General features: G+C 40.1%; 1 protein-coding gene and 1 long non-coding RNA gene across 2 annotated transcripts in view; both read right to left on the reverse strand.

Moving 5' to 3' along the window:
• Positions 1-846: 846 nt before the first annotated feature.
• LOC307026130 overlaps positions 847-22,750 on the reverse strand; it is a 162,651-nt gene continuing 140,747 nt past the window's right edge. Inside the window, exon 3 of the long non-coding RNA XR_013804350.1 lies at positions 847-1,137. This is a non-coding gene — a long non-coding RNA (uncharacterized lncRNA). The remainder of the gene's footprint in view (positions 1,138-22,750) is intronic.
• On the reverse strand, positions 11,624-14,887 carry mc4r (melanocortin 4 receptor). Its single transcript, XM_079661276.1, has one exon. It carries the CDS (start codon positions 14,369-14,371, stop codon positions 13,388-13,390), a length of 984 nt encoding a protein of 327 aa, XP_079517402.1. The 5' UTR covers positions 14,372-14,887; the 3' UTR covers positions 11,624-13,387.

Raw genomic sequence — 22,750 nt, forward strand, 5'->3', positions numbered from 1 at the left:
CCCAGTTCTCATTATGATTTAACTTAATGCAATCATTATTTATTAGGCCATCTATTTTTTGTATCGCTCAGAAGGCTCCTTCATTGCTGTTTGCATATCCTCCTTTAATCAAATCCACATATTCTTTTTGAAAATCTAACTTCATTGACATGAATGTGATACATTAATCATGGATATCTGATTCATATTCTTGCAGTTAGTCTGATTTGATTCCGATTGTCTTAGTAACTTTATAAAATACGAACAAAGTCATACACCTTCAGTAAAGTCCATCACTTTCATAGATGAATGGTAGTGAGTCAGTGAGAGCCTGACAATGTGCTGGAATACCTTTAGGTCATACTTTGAAACATTAGCAAACAGTCCTCAATATCTCCACTGAAGTCGTGATGTGTGCCTGCTGCGTTGCCCTGAGACAGAAACTCATCAATCTTTCCTATTGATGAGCAGCAGGATCTGCAGGAGGTCTTAGCCTCGGATCAGCACTCCAGTCATGGCTCACACATCATAACCTCCTGAGAGGAAGGGATGCACTCTCAACAAATGCAATGAGACATAAAAAGAAAACCAAGCAGGAAATGAAATAGGTTGTGGAAGAACTCACTTACAATGCTACAATGAGCATGTTCGACAACACAATAAAAATAAACAAAATAATTCAGAGAGAAGAAGGAAGAAAAGTTAAAATATGCTCAGAGTTTCCAACAATAAGGAAACATTTTTTTGGGATATCGTCATTAGGTTTGTTGGAAAATATGATGCTGTTGTTGAATTGCTAATGAAGCTTAAAATAAAAAAGGTAAGGCACTTTCAGACACTCTGAGAGCAGACATTTTGACAATGTTATGACCGGCTCGTAGGCCACAACGGAAAGATAACAAGGAGTACACGAGTTTCCAAAAGCCACGGCACATTTATTGCGGTTGTTCAATATAATGCACAAGATGGATGGACGAGGTGAGAGGATCGTCGTGTTACTTCTCCTGCGGCCGGTTTGGAGAGAGTCAGGGCCGACATGTGACTCAGGGCAGCTGGGCTTAATTGCACCTCGGCTCCGGCCAGGTGTCCGCGATCTAGCTGATTGGCCTCTTCAGCTCCACCCCACCGTAAGACCTGTAACACACCTGCACACAGGCTCTGGGGCCGTCACACAACAAACACAGGTGCAAAATAGATTAATAATTGTCCTAGTGCTTCAATTTAGCCAGCATGCAAAACAACTAACTGTAACAAAATCCAAAATGTTTATGGTTAAAGAGTGTTTTTAGATTGAAAGACTCAAAGGTTTTGTTGAAATTCGCACAATGGCTAAAGTGCAGTCACTGCCAATACAAATCTGAAGTCACTGGCTCCTGCAGTGCAACATACAATATACTTAAGACATAAAAACTAAAACAATAAATAACGCAAGTGACACAAAAGTGCAAATTAAAGGCAGTATAAATAAACTGTATACGTCAAATAGAATGAAATGAACAGAATGTTAAATGAAATACTGTGCAGTGGAATTAACTGCTGTAATTATATATTAATATGTGGACAGTTTTAAGTGACAATTACTTCTCTGTGGTTGGTGTTAATGATTGTGATGATTAAATTAGGCTTGAAAATTAATTCACCTTGCGTGCAAACCAATAATGGTCAAGCAGTCTGAGATATCACTATGGAAGAATAAAGAGCCCTGTTTATATTAAAAAGGAACTGTATTTGGATTTATTTTTATGATATAATTTCATTCTTATGATGAAACGCAAAGTAACATAAATATATGAAAAACAAACTGTAATAAGGCACACATTGATATCACACCGACTTGTGTGTCATTTGTAACCTTTGGTCACATTTTCAGATCTAAATCTCAAAACGTAATGATATTTTGATATTCCATGAAAAGAAATCATTTGTTCGACCTTGTCTCTTTCTTATGAGCTGTCAGGAGCCGTGTGTTGAGTCGAGGGAAGTATCCCCCCTCCTCTCACTTCTCCAGCATCCGTCTAGGAGTTCCCATTCATGCTGGAAAAGTCTTTCTTTCATTGCATTGTGATATTGACAAAGCCCAGCCAAAAAAATAAAAAGTCAAAGGAAGTTGAAGCTGTTCCAGACGTTCATTAGTGGGGGAGTGCTGAATAAGAAATGTAAGAGCTTCCTTCTTCTCTTAAGATAGAATACTAAGGTCTTAAATTAAGTAATGTACTGCATTAATCATTGTTTGACTACCGGATCGGATATAAGACAGGGTGAGAAGATGTTCGAGCAACAGTAACAGACCTCTTTGTCAAAATAGAAGACGATATGAGTCACAATAATGACTCAAGGTGCGGGTGCTAATGGAGCCTCGCTGATTGGGGGTGCTGTAGCCACTTCAGCACCCCCCCCCCCCCCCCCTTCCCGCGTCCATTCGCGATGTCTCGCTGTCTCGCAGATCCCACGCGCAAGCAGGAAATGAACCCATCTCACACTGTCCGCTCCTCGCAGCAACGAGCCGCTTAACGTCCCGCCAACACGGCACGCAGACTCCACGCAGCATTCTCATCTTATTGTCCTTACTGGTTTCATTTTTTCTGGTTGCTAACGCCATTGTAACACATTACATTACATTACATTGCATTGCATTGCATTTAGGTGATGCTTTTATCCGAAGTGACTTACAATAAGTGCGTTCGACCAACAAGATTCAAACTTGAAGAAAACAGAATCTTATAAGTAGGCCTACATCAGGTTTCATAGAGCTAAAACATTTCAAGTGCTACTCAACTGGCTTTAGATAAGCCAGCACTTTATTAGTATATTAGTGCTTTGTTAGCAATTAGTAAGTTAGTAATTCTATCGCTCGAAGTGGAGTCGAAAGAGATGAGTTTTCAGTCTGCACCACACATAATCACTGATGTTCCGCTGTAACGGTGGTGGACTCATCAGAACAGAGTGGGCGAGCTGACCAATCAGAGCACAATGGGTTCACAGGGAGGGGGAGGGGGGGGAGGCAGGAGCTCCAACAAGCCGTGTAGGACAGAGAGAGTGAATATACTACAGAGATGCTGTATGAGAGTTTGGAAAATTGCACAATATAAATCTATTCTAGTAGACCTCAACAATGGAATATGATCAGTAGAAATGGCCATGACATGGGACCTTTATGTAGGGCAATGTGATAAAAATAAATCTGTAGAAAAAAAATGTAAATCATTTGTGTGGGCATAATTTGCATAATGCAGAGTATCCACAATAGATTTTTGTGTGCGTACATTTTCTAAAATAATTTCACACCCATACACTTAAATGAAACTACATTGTTGACACATATAACACCTTCTGTAGGCCTGAAAATTTCTTAATTATTTTCCAAATCACATCCACGCACAAGGATTAATGGTCAACGCACCACATGAATGTTGATGCAAAGCAATGAGCCTGCTGATCAATTTCTGACACAGAAATGTGACATGTTGCTTTTGCCATAATGCAGTAAATAAATAAAATAGTGATTGCTTGGTAAATTGATGTGCCAGGTGTCTAAGGCAAATTCAGTCCAGACTATGAAGAGTATATCTTTGAATAAAAAACTATATTGTCACCTATTCATAAGCTCCTATAAACCTGTAGCCCAAAGTGTCCTTCCCTGAACTCAATGATAATATATGAGGCTCAGCATGATGGAGGGAAATACACAAGCTTTGGGGATTGGACTGCATTATGAATAAAGGCACATCTTCAGATGGAAGACTTGAGAACACACTTATCTATTTTCTCCTGTATAGCGGAAATTGAAAGCTATTTTTCACAACAAAGAAACAAGTTGTTTTAAGGAAGAAATTGTTTGCCATGCTAATAAGCCAAACAGGGAACGGCAGGAGAACTAAAGTGAATAAAACACGTCAAACAGGACCATACTTTGACTCAAAATGTCATAAAACAATATTAAAGGTTATTATTGAGTGAATCTAACTCTGGCCAAAATGAGCAAGGAATTCCTTTTTTTAAGTCATGCGTAAAGGGTCCCTATTATGCGTTTTGGGGTTTTACGTGAGTTATATAGCATTTTGTGAATGTGAATGTGAATGGTCTGCAAAGGCTAAAATCCCAAAGTTCCCTCCACATTGAGTTTGTTTAAATTGTTTGTACAGGGAAATTAATCATTTGGCCCGCATTATTGTGGCCCGTAATGATGACCGATTGCCACAATATGTATTCTGTTGGTTTGCAGCGCCGCCAGCTATTATATTTTCATCTAACAGTTGTTGTTGTTGTTGTTGTTGTTGTGTGTAACTGGGGGTGATGATATTGCCTTTCTGTTTCAACACCAATGCAACATGTTATTTCCTCTAGCTTATTAAAGCACATGGTCACAGGTGGTGTACTCCCTTAACCTTATACAAAAAGGAATTAACCTCTTTGATGCTTGCCAGAAATGATGTAATTATTTCGTCCTTGAGGTAATGACCGCCCACCTGCTTGGCATTGTCAGTTGTCATGGTAACTTTATTGTATAGGCCTCCGATAAAGACCAACTCAATGCAGTTACATATAACCAAATGTTTGCCCTAAGGTGAGCTATCCTCCTTCTTGCTGCTATTATGTATCTATACACATACTCCAGTGCAACACTTGGTATACCCATTAATGCATTCATATGTTTTACATCCTACATTGACTATACATATCATATAAATGAGTGCGGCTCATTATATTCAGAGGACACATAATTGCTGCAAAAGATGGGAGACACAGTGCCAGTGACGTTAATTTGATTATGTAAAAAATGTATTTACTTGTAAATTTAGAATAAAAGCTTTGTTAAGATAGTCTTTCAGAGATTTCACAACATTAACATCTTCAAGGCAATTGCGACAAGGTTTGATCAATGGGTTTGATCCACTAAATGTTTATTTCTGATTAGAATGTTAATGTCCGTGAAGTAAAAGTGCAACAAGGCGGTCATTTATGAAAGAAGAACACCAACATGGTGAGCAGGAAAACAAATGTTTGTTGTCTAGAGCTGACATTACACTTATCGGACTTCTTTCTGCGGATTGATATGACTTCACATAGTCCCTCGATCCTACGTAGCAACGGTTGATTCTCCTTCAGATTATTAACAACCTTCTGAAATGTCCAAAATGACCATTTAGAATCGATTTTACGACTGAGCCGTGTAATAATAGGCTTTGGGAGTCGTGGATTATAGGTAAGTACATTAATACAAGAACAGTACTTACTGTAACTATAAGTTTAAGGTACTTGAGCATTTCCAATGTTTGCAGCTTATATTTAAACTTACTCCATTACAGTTTTTGGACATTTTATTTATTTTTCAGATTCCATTTTTTGAAACAAGTAACGAGTATTAATTTAACTGTTGAGACTATTTTACTTTATTTTTGAATTCTTAATCAAAATAAGTTTATTTAGAAGCCTCTTGGATCAGCTTGAAAATCCATCATGACAGAGCTGAGAACACAATATAAAAAATTGATTTTGAAGACATGTATATAATAAAACACCCATCAATATAAAAAGAAGTTAACAGAGCCTAATAGACACTACTACTTTTGACTCATACATTCTAAATATAACACCTAGAGAGTTATATCTAAGTAAGGGTTTGATTACAGGACTTCTTTAAAGATTATTCACAGTGTGTTATTATTTCTGTTGCTAATGGGTAATTAACAGATTGGGAAGTAGAGCATGCTTAAAGAATAACTAACAGAAAACCCAACACAACACTCAGAGACATCAGTATGCCAACAGCAGGCACAGGGAAGCAGAGGATGGTGGAGATGGTGGGGTGAGCCTCTGTCAAGAAATACAGAAAAATATAGAGTCTGGTGACCTCTGTGACCCTCTCCCACGAACCCCTTTGCATCCTGAACAGCCCCGCGGACATTTCACTGGAGCTCAACCAAGGACTCCTTTGAGAACATTTCCAGTACCATTTTGGAGTTGTAAAGTAAAGTAAATCGGAAGACTTACAAAATGAGTAGTGCATAGTTTAGACCATTTCCATTGTTGTTCCTTTCTAAAAGCACGGCTGATCTCCACGTCGCTACGCTGTTTTCTGATTCTACGATGTAATTTAATGCTGCATGCTTTTTACAAAATTGAAATAACGATTATGTTAAAAGTTCAAGTGCTATTTGAACCATGAAAACTCACTGCATTTCCCCATAGATTCAGGGAGCTTTACAGCTGCATTGATTTAATCATATTTAATTAACCCCTTGAACTCTTGCTCAAAGACATGTTCGCTGCAGAAAAGGGAGCGTGCCTGGAAACCCGCTGTGCTTTTACATTCACGAGTATAACAAACGATATGGTTGCTCTCTTATATTTTGTAAGCAATATGATTCATGGCAACCGGTAGGAAAGGATCTAACCGGTCTAAATCAAATTGTTATTTCCTGTTTAAAGTGTTTGTCAAAGGAGGAGCCCATTAGGTGACATTGATGAAAGACAATCGGTTTTTCAAAGCAGGAGGCAGTTTAATTGTGTTTTCTCTTTATTTATTCGACTCAGAAATTGGACAAGAATGGCAGGGTGTCATTAAAACACCGATACTTGCTCAGTATTTTAATGCAACTGTTAAAACTGGTGGTGTGGATATCCACACGATGCAATTGAGTCGTCGTGACATGAAGGGCGAGTGAACAATTATTGTTTTGTTCCTCCGTAATATAGGGTATGTTCACCCTCTGTATGAAACCAGAGCCCGGTGTGACTTGTTAGTTAGATCGCTTTGTTTTCTGTAGGAGTGCTGATTAAGAAGGAATAAAAGAAAAATAACTATTGAAGCCAGTCAGGTTTTCTAATAGCAAAACATGCATTGTTATGGTAATTACAGTATGGGGCCAATAACCTCAACACAAATTCATTAAAAACAAGTTAAAAAAACTACTGGTCAGGGAATGGGCTGGAACATTGCAAAACTCAAGCATTAACTCGGTTACAATAAGTAAAATAACAAATGTTTATCAACTATACAATTTGTTATATATGTTCTGAGCTGATTGGTTGCCTTGTAAGCTCATTAAATAACTCAGAATGCCTGACAGTAATAATATAATTAATTTCCATATACCATCCCTCATATAGGATTAGAGCAAGTGCTCACAACGTAGTACATTTATGTTGGAGATATACTGGTTTGGAACATTGCATTTTTCACAATTAATTGAACCAAATAGTGAGGAGCTGACTTGGAATTTAATTTAAGCATTACTCGCCTTGGCTGGGGAAAGCAAGAGCAGAGTCATAACTAATTGGATGAAAGCTGCGCTGTGCACAAATCCCCAATCGGCCAGCATGATGAGGACAGATAGAGCCAATGAGAGCCTGCAAAGAGAAGCATGGTGAGAAAAAAAAGATGCAGTACCTTCCCTTATTCTAAATAAAGTGTAAAGGATGGTTCTCTACTAAGAGGAATGATGTCCTTGATCATTTCAGGCATGCTGATTCAGTGGCTGTGTGGAATAATGAGAGTGGAGGTGATGCATGGGAGGCGTTCAGGGGAGGCTCTGGGGAGTGGGTGATATCGCAGTTTTCCCTAAACCTTATTAGGATTCAGCTGAAACCTGCACTCTGGCATTAAAAGGATACCATGGTCTGAGGAACAGCGAGAAAAACATCATATAAGTAAGTAATTAAAGTTTATTTATAAAGCCCTTTTCACAGACAAAGTCACAAAGTGCTTGACAAAATAATAAGACATCCATATAGGAGGCGTAGAATTATCAATGAACCCTAAAGTTAAGAAGTCATAAAAGCACCAGAGCATAATTTAAGACACAATAAAATGAAATTTAAAACAAACAAAAATAAAAACATAGTATTAAATGGAATAAGATCAAGCACACCGGTTACCCAAACGCCTGACCAAACAGGAATGTCTTTAAAATAGTTTTAAAAGAGTCAACAGACCCCGCAGACCGTAGATGAGCAGGCCGAGCATTCCATAATTTAGGAGCCACTGCTGCGAACGCTCGATCACCGCGGGTCTTAAGGTGGGTACGTGTCCATATCACACAGCCAAAAGAGGATTCAGGTGAATGTTGGCAACCAAAAAGAGATAACTCAATGGATAGGAAGACTACTTGACTTCATGAACATATCACTATATGGAATATAGGCACCACAACTGATCCCAGTTAATCCCAGTCGGGTTCATTTTGGGGTTTATCTGAAACTTGAAAATGGCATGCTGCAATTTAGTGGTAAAAATAAGCAACATGCAGGAAAAAGGGTTTACATTGGGATGTAAAAGACCCATCAAAACACGTCCCGATCGCGGTTTCTGAATGTCAGAGGCATCTACATCTTAATGATGAGACACTCAGTTTGAAATGCCAGAGCTATATTCCACACTTAAACCTCCATTAGTACAAAGAAGTTTATTCTGCTTTGCATTTAATAAGCGCTGAAGACAACTTAAGTTACCTGGTACAACTCCAGTTCTATGAATATGTGTTTTGTTGTACTGCTTTAGATAGTTCTTTGAAACCACAGCCAATCAGTTGATGGCATGCAGGCCTTATAAAACAGTGGACGACACAATCTGAGGAACTAAAGCCACTTATACAACATCGAGTCAACTACTATGTCCATATAAGGCAGGCATCATTATTTCGTAACACCTTTAGGCAATTAGTTCTCGTTCTTCTTAATCTCGTTACTTTTCCAGGATTTTGTGTTACATTTACAGAAATTCACCCCGATAGTGCGACATGAAGAACACTCACGGTGCTGAAGGGGAAAACGGTAAGAATAAATACTGAGAAAGTTGAGGGTATTATCAACAGGGACCAACTTTGAGCTTTCAATCTGAGATAGCGAACGCTGAATCACTGAATCCTTGCTATTGTTAAAGAGTTTTCATTATACTTATTTCACATTCTCCACTCACCATTAGAAAAACATCTTCCTTACTGCCTGGTTAAATGAAAAGAATGCTTTGCACTCCTTGAATATGTTTCTCTTTTGTAACAGAAAAGAGTATAAGAAATATCTCAAATCATTGTTCCATTCATCAGCTGCTACGTTCCTTCAATTGAGTACTTGTGATTTTCAGATGATTTCTATATTCTGATGCCCATGAATCCACGACAAACCAAAGTCTAGCATGATGATATCAAATTCTGAATGAATGTCTGTCAGTTTGTCACACTGATGCTCCTGCATAGCCGTGGGAACATGTTTCAAATGGGGGGTGCTGTGGGGATGACACCAGGGCCGGTTTTGACCAATTTGCTGCACTAGGCAAGATTTTAGCTGGCAATGAAAAACCTCTACAAAAGACTAATACACTACAAAAAGAGAAACGAATTGATATGGTGGACAGCTTATATAAAAAGGCTTCAAATGTATTTAGTATTGCATGAACATGTTGAATTGGGGGGTGGACTTCAGATCCTCTAAGGGGGTCCGGGGGTGTCCCCCCGGGAAGATTTTTTTAACATTTTAAAGTAAAATACTTCAATCTGGTGCACTTTGAGCGCCCAATTACTAGAGACTGATCTAGGGGATACAACTCTAAACACCCATGTGAAAAAGATCGGTTTGTATGTGAACATAACCAATAACCTACCATAGCCAATAACAAATAAATGTAGGCTAACTTGTTTTATTTTTGTGGTTCATTTATATCTTATTTTACCAGTTAACATTTATTTATGCATATTTTTAAATCTCTCCAGTTTTAAACAATATTTTTGGTTTACTGTCCTATAGTATACATTGGAATGATTTCAAACCTGTTTTTATTTATCCTAATAATTATAAAGGTGTCCCTTTGAAGTATTTGCTTACATAAATTGTGATCAAAACGTTTGAGACCCACTGAGATAACTTAGACTAAAGTGAACTATCTAAACCCTCAGAGTCCTTTACCTCACTGAGCCTCTCAGTCTGACAGGACAGAACTCTCTCTCCACGTTATTGTAGAAACAGCTTCTTATATCCGTTAGCGCAGCAGAAGCTAACAACAATCCCCGCCGGTACATCTTGTGGAAGTGCAGATCCTCTGTCCTCCACCAGGGGGTGCTGCAGCACCCTCAGCACCCCTACTTCCCACGGCCCTGTGCTCCTGTATACATATTGAATGTTTCCAGAGTCATGTTTTGTTTACTTCCGTTTAAATTGCTCACCATGACGGGAAACCCTGATGCCAGTTTCCTAGCACAAACTTCAGTTCTTCACCTTAGGGAACAAAACAGGGCAGCATTTCACTTCTCATTTATAAGTAAAGCGTATGTGAAAAACGTAATGTATGGATGTATTTTGTTGTGATTTTTTAGGGTGCATTCACACCTAATAGTCGCTCCTCAGCTGCGCACCAGACCACAGTTTGTTACATTGTTAATTTTTCAGAAGGTTCGGTTTGCGTTCACACGGGCTAAACTCAAACGGACTATAAACTTTAAACACAAGTCATGTGCTCGGAAATGCTGTTCAACCATTGGTCAGACATTAAGGGGGTAGAAACGCAAATCCCGGCAATTTCTACCGGAGCCTCCGCCATGGAGCATCGGCACTTTCGGCAGGTTATTCTCATGCTGCTGTTAATCTGGAGATCAACAGACTCTCGCGGCTCGCGCATATGATTATATAATCAGACAACGTCCATTAAAAAAATGATAACACATAATGAGAGACGTTCTGCAGTAAGGAGGGGCGTTTCACCGACGACAGGTGTTCTTACTTTTATGTAGCTGACGGAGAATTTTTACTTTACACGACACTGTTCAACACTTCATTCTGCTTCACTCTTTAACTAAACAACCGCGGATGTCTTGAAAGACTCTTTCGCTAAAGACGGAAGATATCCTCGTTCTTGTGAAACGTAAATACTACGCTTCCTATGTTTTGGTGCGGACTGCGTTCACACCAGCAATGAACCGCTCCAGAGTTCGCAAGCAAGCGTTCAACTCCTGAACAACAACAAAAAGCCGGCGTTTTATCCAGTTTGTACACAACGATGGAGAAACTTAACAAGCAGCAGTGGTCCACTGAAGAGACCAGCTACCTACTGTGAATCTGGTCTTCCGAAGAGGTACAGAGGAAGCTGGAGCACAATCGGCCATTGTTGTTGTTGTCTGTGTCTGTGTCAGCTGTGAGGGGTTTCCGCGCGGTTTGGCTTTATGAAGCAGGCACTCAAACGGTTACGTCATGACGCAAACGATGACGCAATGACGCAGCACCAGTCGGACTCTGGGCAGTGTGAAAAGAGCCGGAGCTAAACCGAAGAACCGGTTCTGAACCTGAAAAGCTCTAGCACGGAGCTTGAACCGGAGTTGCGTTGGTGTGAATGAGGTATGAGAGACACCTATTTTAGCGGACCAGAGTCCGGTTGTTTAGTTCACTTCAGAGGTCTCGGACTGCGTTCACACCGACCCAAACGAACCGCACCAAGCGGCTAAACGCACCAGGGTTCGATTCAACCGGACTATGCAAGGCAGGTGTGAACGCACCCGAATACATGTTCGTGTATTTGTATCATTAGACGCAAGTACATTCGTTTTTCAGTGTAAGGATGTGTGCTTTTTCTGTGTAAAGTCAACATTGTAGTGTTTGTGTCAAGGTTAAAGTCTGCGCTCGGGAGGAAAGCTATCAAACAGAGTTGTTGTTGAGGTGGCAGCATGATTTATTTAGTTTCTTTGCAGCGGGGTTCTGTGAAAACAGAGGATGCATTGGTCAAACAAACAGCTTCAGTTCAGCACACATGAATCAAATTCCAGGCGAAGCTTTTAACAGATAATGGGGCACCTATTGGCATCCGTTTCCTTGTTTTCTATGAGCTCGATATGCACTTTGAGTAAAAAAAAAAGGCATCAATAAATAAGGCAATATTGAAAGTAGCAACAAATAAAGACTGATTACATTTTTGTTTGATCTTTACATCACAGTGCAATATATTTAAGGCGAGGAGACAAGCAAGAAGTTACACAACACAAAATACAATCAGTGAAATCACTCCTTCATAACATGAGGAAAAATAGATCTCTAGAGAAGTTAACTGGTACATGCTGAGAGTGAGAACAACCCACTTGAGCACATTTACACATATACCTACACACAGCACAGATACACAAGAGCTTTGATTGGAAATCAACAGATGTCATGAGTAAGAGGGGACTGGTGATGGTGTTTTTAGTTCTGCTCAGACAAAAATCAGGATTTGCTGAATATTGATTACATTTTCTATTCATCCCTGCGATAAAAATCTCCCCTCTGCGTCACAGGGGAAATCAGAGGTGAGGGTCTACAAAACCTGCATCCCTGATCAGGTAGAGTGTGAAGCCGCCATTATGGAGCCACAAACTGGGAATACACGCTGAATTGTTTCACATTTGCTTCTGCGACATATATAAACCATACGTTGTGCTTGAGAAATACACCTTTTCTGATTCCTGAGTCTAGAATCTATGCGTTGCTGTTCTCTATATTTACATTCTTACCTGAGGGCAAAAAAGAAAGTACCCTCATTAAACTAATGATGTACCACACAGTCAACAAATGTCATGCAAAAAAATTGACATTGGTATGCGGGGCTGGTTACATCTGCGGCACACATGTGGTGATTTTTGTATGTGCTCTTCTGCTGTGATTTCAACAGAATCTTGTTTGATCTAAGTGTTTTGAGCAGCTTGGAAAATCACAAGGGTAACGATGTGCTTTCTCCTGCGTTATCCTTCTAACTTAGAAAAATGGTAAAAAAGGTAAAAGCCCATTTTAGTGGATGTTCCCTGTACCGGCTTTCATCTCCTCTGTTATGATTGGCACACAATAAAGTGAGGGAAATCAATGAGGTTAAAGTAAATGTTGGTTGTTCACTGAGATGCAGTGTTTACCAAGGATATCCCATAGTAAGGTTTCTCACAGTCTCTGTTAAGAGGTGGATTACACTCTCAAACATGGAGGTAGTCTGTCATATACTATATATCTATTTGCTAGATATACACAGTACACACACTGTGTCATGTAGGTTCTATGTTACAAAAGCTGTGACATTCAAGTGCCAAGATCCACGTAGATATATAAAGAATATAATATGTATAAGCATGGTATTTTTTTTGATTTGTAAATGAACCACAGTGTAAGCATGTGTTTTTCACATTGTCCATAGTGGTGATGCTTACTTCAAAATTGCACTTTAGCACGGCGTTTACCACGACACAAAATATCTCTTCAGAGTGATAATCTATATTACAAGGTGTTTGTAAGCCTACCTCTTAAGCAACCTGACTCACGTAACCAAAGTTATCAATCATTCACAGCCGAGGCACAACAGAGCCAGTCCACAGTGATTACAGCTCAGAATCTCAAAGTCCTTGTCGGATCAGTTTTCATTAAAATGGCTGATTGAATCTGTCAGGGTCGCAGATCGCCAACAGACTGCTCACACACACAGGAGGGCGTGTGAGCAGCAGAAAATCTCTTTGAAGGTTTTCCTCATCTCTTGGCTGCGAAAGGCGTAGATGATGGGGTCGATGACGGAGTTGCACATGATGAGGATGAGGTACATGTTGAAGTGGGACATGAAGCAGGTGCAGTAGGGGTTCCTGGGGCAGGTGATCATGAGGATGAGGTGGAGGAAAAAGGGCGCCCAGCACACCACGAACACCCCGAGGAGGATGGTGAGGGTGATGGCGCCCTTCATGTTGGCTCGCTGGTGGATGGGTGCGTTGCCCGGCAGCGCTGCGATGCGTTTCATGTGCAGGCGCGCCAGCAGGAACATGTGGACGTACAGCGAGGCCATGAGCACCAGCATGGTGAAGAACATGGTGATGAGGCAGATGAGGACCGTGGTGCTCTCTGAGTAGATGATGAAGAGGATGCCGGACACCGTGCAACACGTCCAGATGCTGCTGATCACCAGCATGGCTCTCCGCAGGGTCACGATGTTATGGTAGCGGAGAGCGTAGAAGATGGTGATGTAGCGGTCAACGGCGATGGCGAGCAAGCTGCAGATAGACGCCAACAGAGAGCTGCAGATCAAAGAGTCAAACACATTGTCCATGTTTTTGATCAACGTAACGGGGATGGTGAGGCTGCCTCCGTTGATGAGCGCTATGACGATGGTCTCCGAGGCGTTAGAGACGCTGACCAGCATGTCGGCCACTGCCAGGCTACAAATAAAGAAGTACATAGGCGAGTGAAGGTTCTTGTTTTTGATTATGGCGGTTACAACCAGGATGTTCTCCAGCAGGCTGACGATGCCCAGAGTCAGGAACACCTCTGTGGAAATCAGCAGCTGTTCGTAGCATCCTGCAGATGAGTCCTTGTCCTTGGCTGAGGAGTCTTTGTTCAGCGGCAAAATGCCTGAGGTTTGGCTCCTGTTATTGTAGCCATGGATCAACCCATGGTGCTCTGTGCTGTTCATAATGTCTCCTTTTAAATTCCCTGTCTTCTTTTCCCACGTTGTTATTTCTCCATCTGCGTTAGAATCTCAACAGTTACGCTTCTGGAGGACAACATAGGCACGCTTAAAAGAGAATGAAACAGTTCCTCACCCTTCAAGAAAGGCAACTATCTTCAAACATCTGCTGCTGCTGTTACTCTCAGACACAAACAACCCTCTCATCTCTCCAGTAAGAAGTTCAAATAACTGTTCCTTAGATGTGAGAGAGATTGAATGGAGCAGAAGCAGAGAGGTGCGTGCTGGAAGGAGCATGTGGGAGAATGATTAACAGAGCGCGGGAACAGCGATCAGAGAGCAGCAGCTCCATGTGTGAGAGCAGGCAGATCATCACTTAGAAAGCCACTGGCCTCCCCCTCTGTCTATCTCTCTGCTATTATGCCAGGCACACACACACAGACACACACCACACACACCCCCATGGATTTTGGTCCTATCCGCTCGCTGATAAGGTGAGAGGAGGAGCAAAGTTTGCCTTGACGCACGAACGAGCAAATAAAAGCTTTTTACAAAATGTGAAATGGATATTTGAAAAGAAAAAGTCAGCCCATTCACGTCTAAAAATCAAAGTCAAGTTCTTATAAGGTTTTCTACGGAGCCCTGGAGGGTTCATAGAGAGACAAATAAATAAAACGTGGCCACGTTTTACTTTCTCGTGCGCACGAGTTAATAAAGCGTGCGCACGAGTTAATAAAGCGTGCGCACGAGTTAATAAAGCGTGCGCACGAGTTAATAAAGCGTGCGCACTAGTTACTAAAGCGTGTGCACGAGTTAATAAAGCGTGTGCACAAGTTACTAAAGCGTGCGCACGAGTTACTAAAGCGTGCGCACGAGTTAATAAAGCGTGGCCTCGTTTTGTGTGTGTGGGGGCATTTGTTTATGATAGTATCGTTCGTTCCGGTGTACTCCGGCAGGACTACACTACATCGAGATTAAGATTAAATGAATTTCTTTCACTTGGGAATACACATATAACTATGGAGAACCAGATTTGTGTAAATTACTGTTCGTGTTAATTTGAAAACAAATGCCGGTGGTGTCGGACACACACACACACACACACACACACACACACACACACACACACACACACACACACACACACACACACACACACACACACACACACACACACACACACACACACACACACACACACCATGCGCCCCGGTGACAGGACATCTCCTTCATAAAACGAAGGGAATACTCTGGTAGTTCGATGTGTGTAGGTGTGTGTGGTTAAACGTAGCAGCCTCGATCTCTATTCAGCGGTTCTAATGAAGGGAAACGCAATGAAGTAAACAGTAAAAGGCACAGCTCTTTGCAGCTGGTGCTGCTCTTCTCAGATTCTGCTGAGTTACACGTTACTGCCTCCAGTGCCCTGAACTACGGAGCCAGTTCAACAGACCCTGGATATGTTCGATTTACCCGGCTTAACTAACCCTAACAAACGCAATGTCGATAAGCGGTCCTAGTACGAAGCTGGTTATCAACTCAGTAAATCAACCAGGGTTTCTCTGACCGGCTGAGAGCGCGTTCACGTGAAAGGGACGGGGTTAGCAACATTTGACCAATCAAACATGGAGACGCGTGCTGATAGCGCAGCGTCATACTTCATGAATGAATAGTGTAAATAGCAAATCCTGCTTCGTAGTACAGGCCACTGGTGCCGCAGAGATTTCATAAAGTGAAGGAGGTTTTCCTTCTATAAAACAGCTGTGGGCAGCAGATTCTGTTTGTCACGGACAGGAATCCCTCAATTTAAATAAAACGAGGCCAAGCTTTATTAACTCGTGCGCACACTTTATTAATAAATAAAATATGTGGCCACGTTTTATTTATTTTTCTCTCAATGAACCCTCCAGGGCTCCGTAGTTTTCTTTTGTATTACTGATGATCTATTACAGTAGCTCTGCACACGAATAAAACGCCTGTGACTAGCAGTTATTTCACCGTGCATATTTCTTATCTGAAATGTATAAGAGTTGAATGTAGAGTTGGATGGCTACGAAAAAAACAATACACAGAGTTTTCATGACAGCACTGGCAGTTTTGCTGATGTATTTGGCAGGAAATCAGTGAAAGATAATGGCTTGAAAACATATGTATCTATGCTGTTGCACAACATTTACAGTATCCAACACTTTTTAGTTTTAGTTAACTATTTCAAATCAATTCTCAGACACGATAAACACTAACAGTCGATAGCAATAATACACACACATAACCTTTGTTGTAGAATAAACCATTGCATATAGACCAAACATTATTTCATATTTAAAAAGCAGAGTGCCACTCACAGTGTGGGCGTTTTTTTCGTTAATTATTATAATTATAATCTGCTTCATATGCACTTGTGTAATTTTGTAGTAATAACTGTCACAAAAGCTACAAACGTGTGATGAAAACAATGTTTTGTAGTACTACATATAATCTACTAATCGAGCGAAACACTAATGCACCGCCGGTTTCCTGCTGCCAACTTGTAATTAAGGTAGTTACAGCAAACTAATGGACATCCTATTATTTTAATAAGCTTTACATTACCTTTACATAATCAATCATGTAACAGTGAAAGGGCCAGTTTCTAGGATTTTGTGTGGAGTAAAAGAAGCGCTATTATGCTCATTTTCAGGTTCATATTAGTATTTAGTGTCTCTACTGTGACATGTCTCCATGCTTTAATGTTCAAAAAGCTCTCATATTGCCTGTGCTGCAGCACCTCTTTTCACCCTCTGTCTGAAACCAGAGCTCAGTCTGCTCTGATAACATAACAAATATGCAATATGTGCAATCCAATTGAACCTGGGTCCCTTAAATCTTCAATATAGACTCAAAATTGATCAAAATAGGACCACGAAGAGTACAAATAAGGACATTCTCTGGTTAAAAATGACATTTCAGGCCGTGAAAATATCAGAAGGTGACTCATCGTCCTCAATAACCCCCAATAACACTCGAAAATTGGCAACATTGGCCAAGCCATTTTTTACCTAATGTCCCCATGGCTATGGTAATTCATTCTAATTAACGCACTTAAGCTAAATGTGCAAATTACCAAACTAATTCAAGTTAGCATCCGGCATTTCTAACATAAATCTTTGTTGTACTCAACCTTTCTGTGTTCACAACAGGACTCTATGAGCTGGCAACTATAGACTCTTTTGTAAAGATGTAAAGACAAGGCTATGTATTCACTGTAAATGATGTTGCACAGGAAATACTGGATGAATAGTTTGGGATCACAAGTTTGGAGGACCTGTTTTTCTGGGAAGTTAAGCAATGAAGAAAAACCCAATTAAATCTGAATGAAGCAGACCTTGGGTTCAATACAAGTAGATGGAATAACCCGAACTACAAAGCACAGACACAAAGAGAAAGGTTAAGTTGTGCCATGAGTCGTTAAAATAAACAGTGCCAATTATTTATTTGAAAATAAATGTCGCAAATTACTATTGTTGTGAATTTGTAAAACTTTAGTACAGCACTCAAAGCAACTGCACGGACTACTGAGGAATCCAATCAGCGTAATGCATGGTTCATGAAGAAGTGGACACAAAAGGAGCCCAGGGCAAGGCTGTTTGTGACGAAACACCTTGTGAAAAGTGTAACCATGGTAAACGTGTAGAGCAAGCCAGTGGATAAAACACACATATCTTTATACCCAGCAAGCAGCCAGTCCTTTCAAAGCTAAGGTAGATTCATGTTCGCTTTTATAAAGCATCATTTTGAGGTCCAGCCTTGCAGGGCATTAAAAGCTGCAGTGAGTTGCGACACACTTCAGAATTCTAGTATAAAGCTTTATTAAACGTATTATCTTCAAAGAAACAAATCACAAATGCAGTTTCATCTAGAATAAATACATGGCAACGAATGCGTCCTGAGTGGCTTGCAGCATTACGATACACAAATGGAAAGCCCCCAGATGGAAAATGTAGAAACCAACAATCTACTCTAAGTGGCATAGTAATGGCACTCTATTGTTGCTTTAATGTTCGAAGGAATTATGGAAATAATTTCACTGTACTAGGTTGAGCGTCACAGTATTTCGTAAGTGAAGAGACCTGGAACGTGTGAGGATTCAAGCAGTGAGGTTTTGCATTTTAAAAACACACTAAGACCTTTGTCCATAAAGTTGCTGAACAATCTTTAACCCAGAAAAAAAAATTACATTTAAGAGTCCATATTATGCTTTTATTCAGTGTGTTATATAGGTTTTTGTGCATTTAAACGGTCTGCAAAGGCTAAAATCCCTCTTTAAATGTTATCATTACAAAACAAAACATTAGTATCATGATTAAAAAATGCATTCACGATGTGTTTTAAACTCTACAAATCCAGGTTAAGGCCACAATCAGTTAGAATCCATCAGTGCTTTTTGACAACTGAAGGACAGTCAAACAACTTTGCTTAAGTTCACATGGATCTACTGCACGATAACTTGTGTCCATAACTAAATGTGCAAGCACAGAAGCAAGGGCTAATTGTTGGTAAAAGAAGCTTAGTTTGCTGAAGTAAAATAACATGTTTTGGGTTGGAGGAGAACAGAGTCCATAAACAACTTCGGTTCAGAAACTGGAGACAAAACATGACCTTTATTTAAGAGCCATTCACATACCTGTATTCACAAATAAAAAAAGGATTTGTCATTAGTTGTTCGTTAAATCAGTGCCAAGGACATGCTGAGGTTCTCGTCAGCTCCACAGAATAAATGTAAGAAAATAAATGTTGCAATGCTGCTGTATAACCTTGTGGTGAGGGTGAGGGTGAGTAATCACAGAGGTACAGTAGGAGTAAATTGTGCTTATAGTCGTAATAAGTAGGTACAAATATACAATTTATAGAAACAGTATTAAAATTAAACTGCCAGCATTTTAAAAAAATATATTTTACTGTCAGTTCTCTGTCAAATGTCCTTTTTAATTATGTTGTCATATTTAGTCAACCTACTGCTTCTTCTTAATAATATCTTAATACAACAAGTCTGGGTAATTTAGCCTTTTCCACATATTTTCATTTAAAACCACAATTTTTTTTTATTATTTTGGACATTTTTCATCATCCAATATTTTTTAACCTAAGAGTAAATAATCTAGCTGACAAGGTCTTCAAACTACATTTTAGGGTTAAAAACGTTAACAGGTTTTTAATGAGAAATGGACGCAATCTTTAATGAAATCGATGCCATTCCATAAACGTCTGATCTTAATCATTGAAAAGAAAGCTGGCTGACGACCATACTGTGTTGACTCATAGCATCTGTTAATAAAATGAACACTAAACATAAAGAACAAACTGTGCATGTATGTAATGCTTACTTGGTGCTATGTGCTTTACACAAACAACCACTCACACACACACTCATCACGTGTTGTTAAGAGTCTTTCCCAAGGACATTTCAACATATACAGCCGACTGTAGGGGACAGGGAACGATACGTAGACTTTCTATGTGCTTCCTCAGCTGCCCCATTGATTTAGCCTCTCAGCACCATGGAGCAGGCATTAAATGATAGTCTGACTGTTACAGCACCATGAAGAAACAACAAGTGTTTAATCGTCTCTGCCCAAACTGTGGATCTGTCCAGGGAAAAGTGGTGGAATAATATGAGATTCAACAGGTGTTTCTTTGCCAGCACAAACATTTAGAAAGCATTAGGGATTGTTATAATGAGCACGCTTCAAGTCGACGAGATCTCATCCAGCTCAGGGCTGAGATACAAACCCTGTGCTCAAGAGGGTCAATTAAAAAGCATGTTTTACTGGCCTACGGGCTGGTATCATGAGCGCTTTCCTAGGTGTGCTGTTGGGTAAACAATAAGGAACGTTTGTTCTTAAAAGGCTCCTTGTTCAATTACGTGCTCTGAAAACAGATAAGTATTTCTGAAAACAGCTTTTCTACCTCATTTCTCGGGAGGCTTCAAGCTGTGTCTGCTAGGGGAGATAATACGAGATACTTTGACTTTGAACAGTTCCAAGAAAGCGAGAGAAGTGCTAGTTTGGAGTTTTTATACTTTCTTTCAGACAACCTATTTGCTTTTGTATACGAAGACTGAAAAAATACACCTTTTAGTATAAGAGGAAAAGTCCATTTCAACACTTCGCACAAGTTATTCTCTATCTTAAAAGATTGCGAGGGAAGAACATTGACATATTTACTCTGCAAGGCCATTATCGGACATTATGTTGTTTTCTATCTCTAACATTATGGCTCTACATCGTCCTCTCAGTTTGCTGCAGAGTGAGGGAATTAGACGTATTTTTCTCTTTGTTTTGTTCGGCTACATACAGCTCTGACTCACCGGAAGGAAATCAGGCTGAGTTAAAGAGAGACACACACAGGTGAACACAGACTCAGTCAGACATTTACACACTTGGACAAGGAGAACTCGGTCAGAGTGACCTTTAGGGCTCAACACAAATGCACACCGGGGACAGAAGACAAACAGAGATTAAGCACACACAACAACACGCTGCACTTTAATGCAGGGAAGGGTCATATTGATTTCCTCGCACATTATATCAGCTTGTACCACAATGCACAGAGGACTGCTCTGTATAACAATTATTTACACTATACAAGCATCATATTTTGCACTGGAGGGAATTTGGGATCAACAGTTCCCTTCACACAGTGCTTGTTGGTATTTTTTTTTAAATAAATGATTTCTTCCATTTAATATGTAATGGCAAAATCAAAGATATCCTGACACTGAAGTCTCTTTTTACTCAATGTGACCGACAACAGACATCCATAATTAAATATGAAATTAATTAATTTGGACTCTTTATTAGCTTAATTGCTGCTAACAGACAGTGCCACTTCATGGACAGGGGGAGCCCATTACTGTGAACTAATGGCTGAGCGACTCGGCAGCAGAATTAGGGAGCTGCTTATCTCATTTTGCTCCCCTGAGTGCAGATGAGAAGCTACAAGTCAACATGTGGGAATGTAGGAGCTCACAGGAAAAATACAGTACTTGTCAAAAAGATCAGTTTTAATTAAAGAGGACATATGATTATTTTTAGGGTGTATGGGAGAGAAACTTTGAACTTTAGATTTTTAGCCTTCAGCTGACCATTTACATGCACACAAACCGATATAACACACTAAGGAATACCCCAAAAAGCATAATAGGGCCTCTTTGATACAGACGTTTTAGTTTAGACCTGCAATGTCTTATATGTCACAGTTGTCACCCTTTGAAATGATTGCATGAAGAAGGCAACATTGAATAAAAAAGGTAACATTATTATGCTGAAACATACAATGATCTGCATCAGAAACCTACTGAATGTAAACTTAAAGGGGACCTATCATGCAAAATGCACTTTTGTACGTATTTTATACATAAATATGTGTCCCCGGTGTGTCAGAGAACTCACCAAGTGTCAGAAAATACAACCCTCTCTCTTATCTTCCATACCCAAATCTCTAAAAACGGTGCTGCAACGGAGAGAATACAGATTTGAATTTTTCCGACGTCAGAAAAGGGGTGCTCCGCCTATATGGGCAACTCTCCAACTATCAGGGGAATGGGGGGTTGGGCCACGGCCATTGCCGCTCGAAAGCGCTGGAGACGCTGTAGTACATATGCCAGGCCTGTAAGTGGCGCTGTAGTCTGACACAAAAGCAGCGAAGAAGACTTCTCACAGAATCAGCCCTTGCAGAAACAGGGCTGGAAAAGAGCAAATAGAGCGAAATGAGGCATGGCTAAAATGCATGATCTGTTTGGTATTTTGAAAAAAAACTTCACAGACATGTTTTATATAGGTATGGCCCTACAATATATTATTCAAATATAGCATGATAGGTCCACTTTAAACTAGAGGAAAGTTTGAAAGAGACTATTTGCCTTCAAGTCATGAACACACCGACATCTGAAGAACAGAGACCTATTGTCTCAGAGACTGTGGAGAAGATGAGTGTTTCATGCAGCTGAGACCGGAACAGTATCATGGAGGGCAGAGCACGGACATTATATTCTCAAGCTTTACAGACTCAGACACACATGGTTTTCACTGTCTCGCTCTGAAATAGACCTTTCCGATGTTGTTTTCCTCCGTATGGTGTCTTTGGTTGTCATGGTCACACAGAAAGTCCAAATAAATAGTTACACCATCGCAAATACAAAGGCGGTAGCAAACAGGCACGCTAATGAACCCCTGAGGGACATATATTTCTGTTTATCTGCTAAATGTTCACCAGCAGCTCCTCACCTGTCTGTTTGATTGATCTGTAGTTAAAGTCTAAGCATTTTGAATCAACTATACACCCTTATTCAAGTAGAGTTTTTAATTCAAGCATCAATTTATAATAGTTTAAAGCTCCTCACAAGTTGTA

This window comes from Notothenia rossii, assembly GCF_949606895.1.
Source record: "Notothenia rossii genome assembly, chromosome: 12".
Lineage (NCBI taxonomy): Eukaryota > Metazoa > Chordata > Actinopteri > Perciformes > Nototheniidae > Notothenia > Notothenia rossii.

Excerpts from the sequence above, each read along its gene's own strand:
- mc4r (XM_079661276.1), bottom strand. The coding sequence starts at position 14,371 with ATGAACAGCACAGAGCACCATGGGTTGATCCATGGCTACAATAACAGG.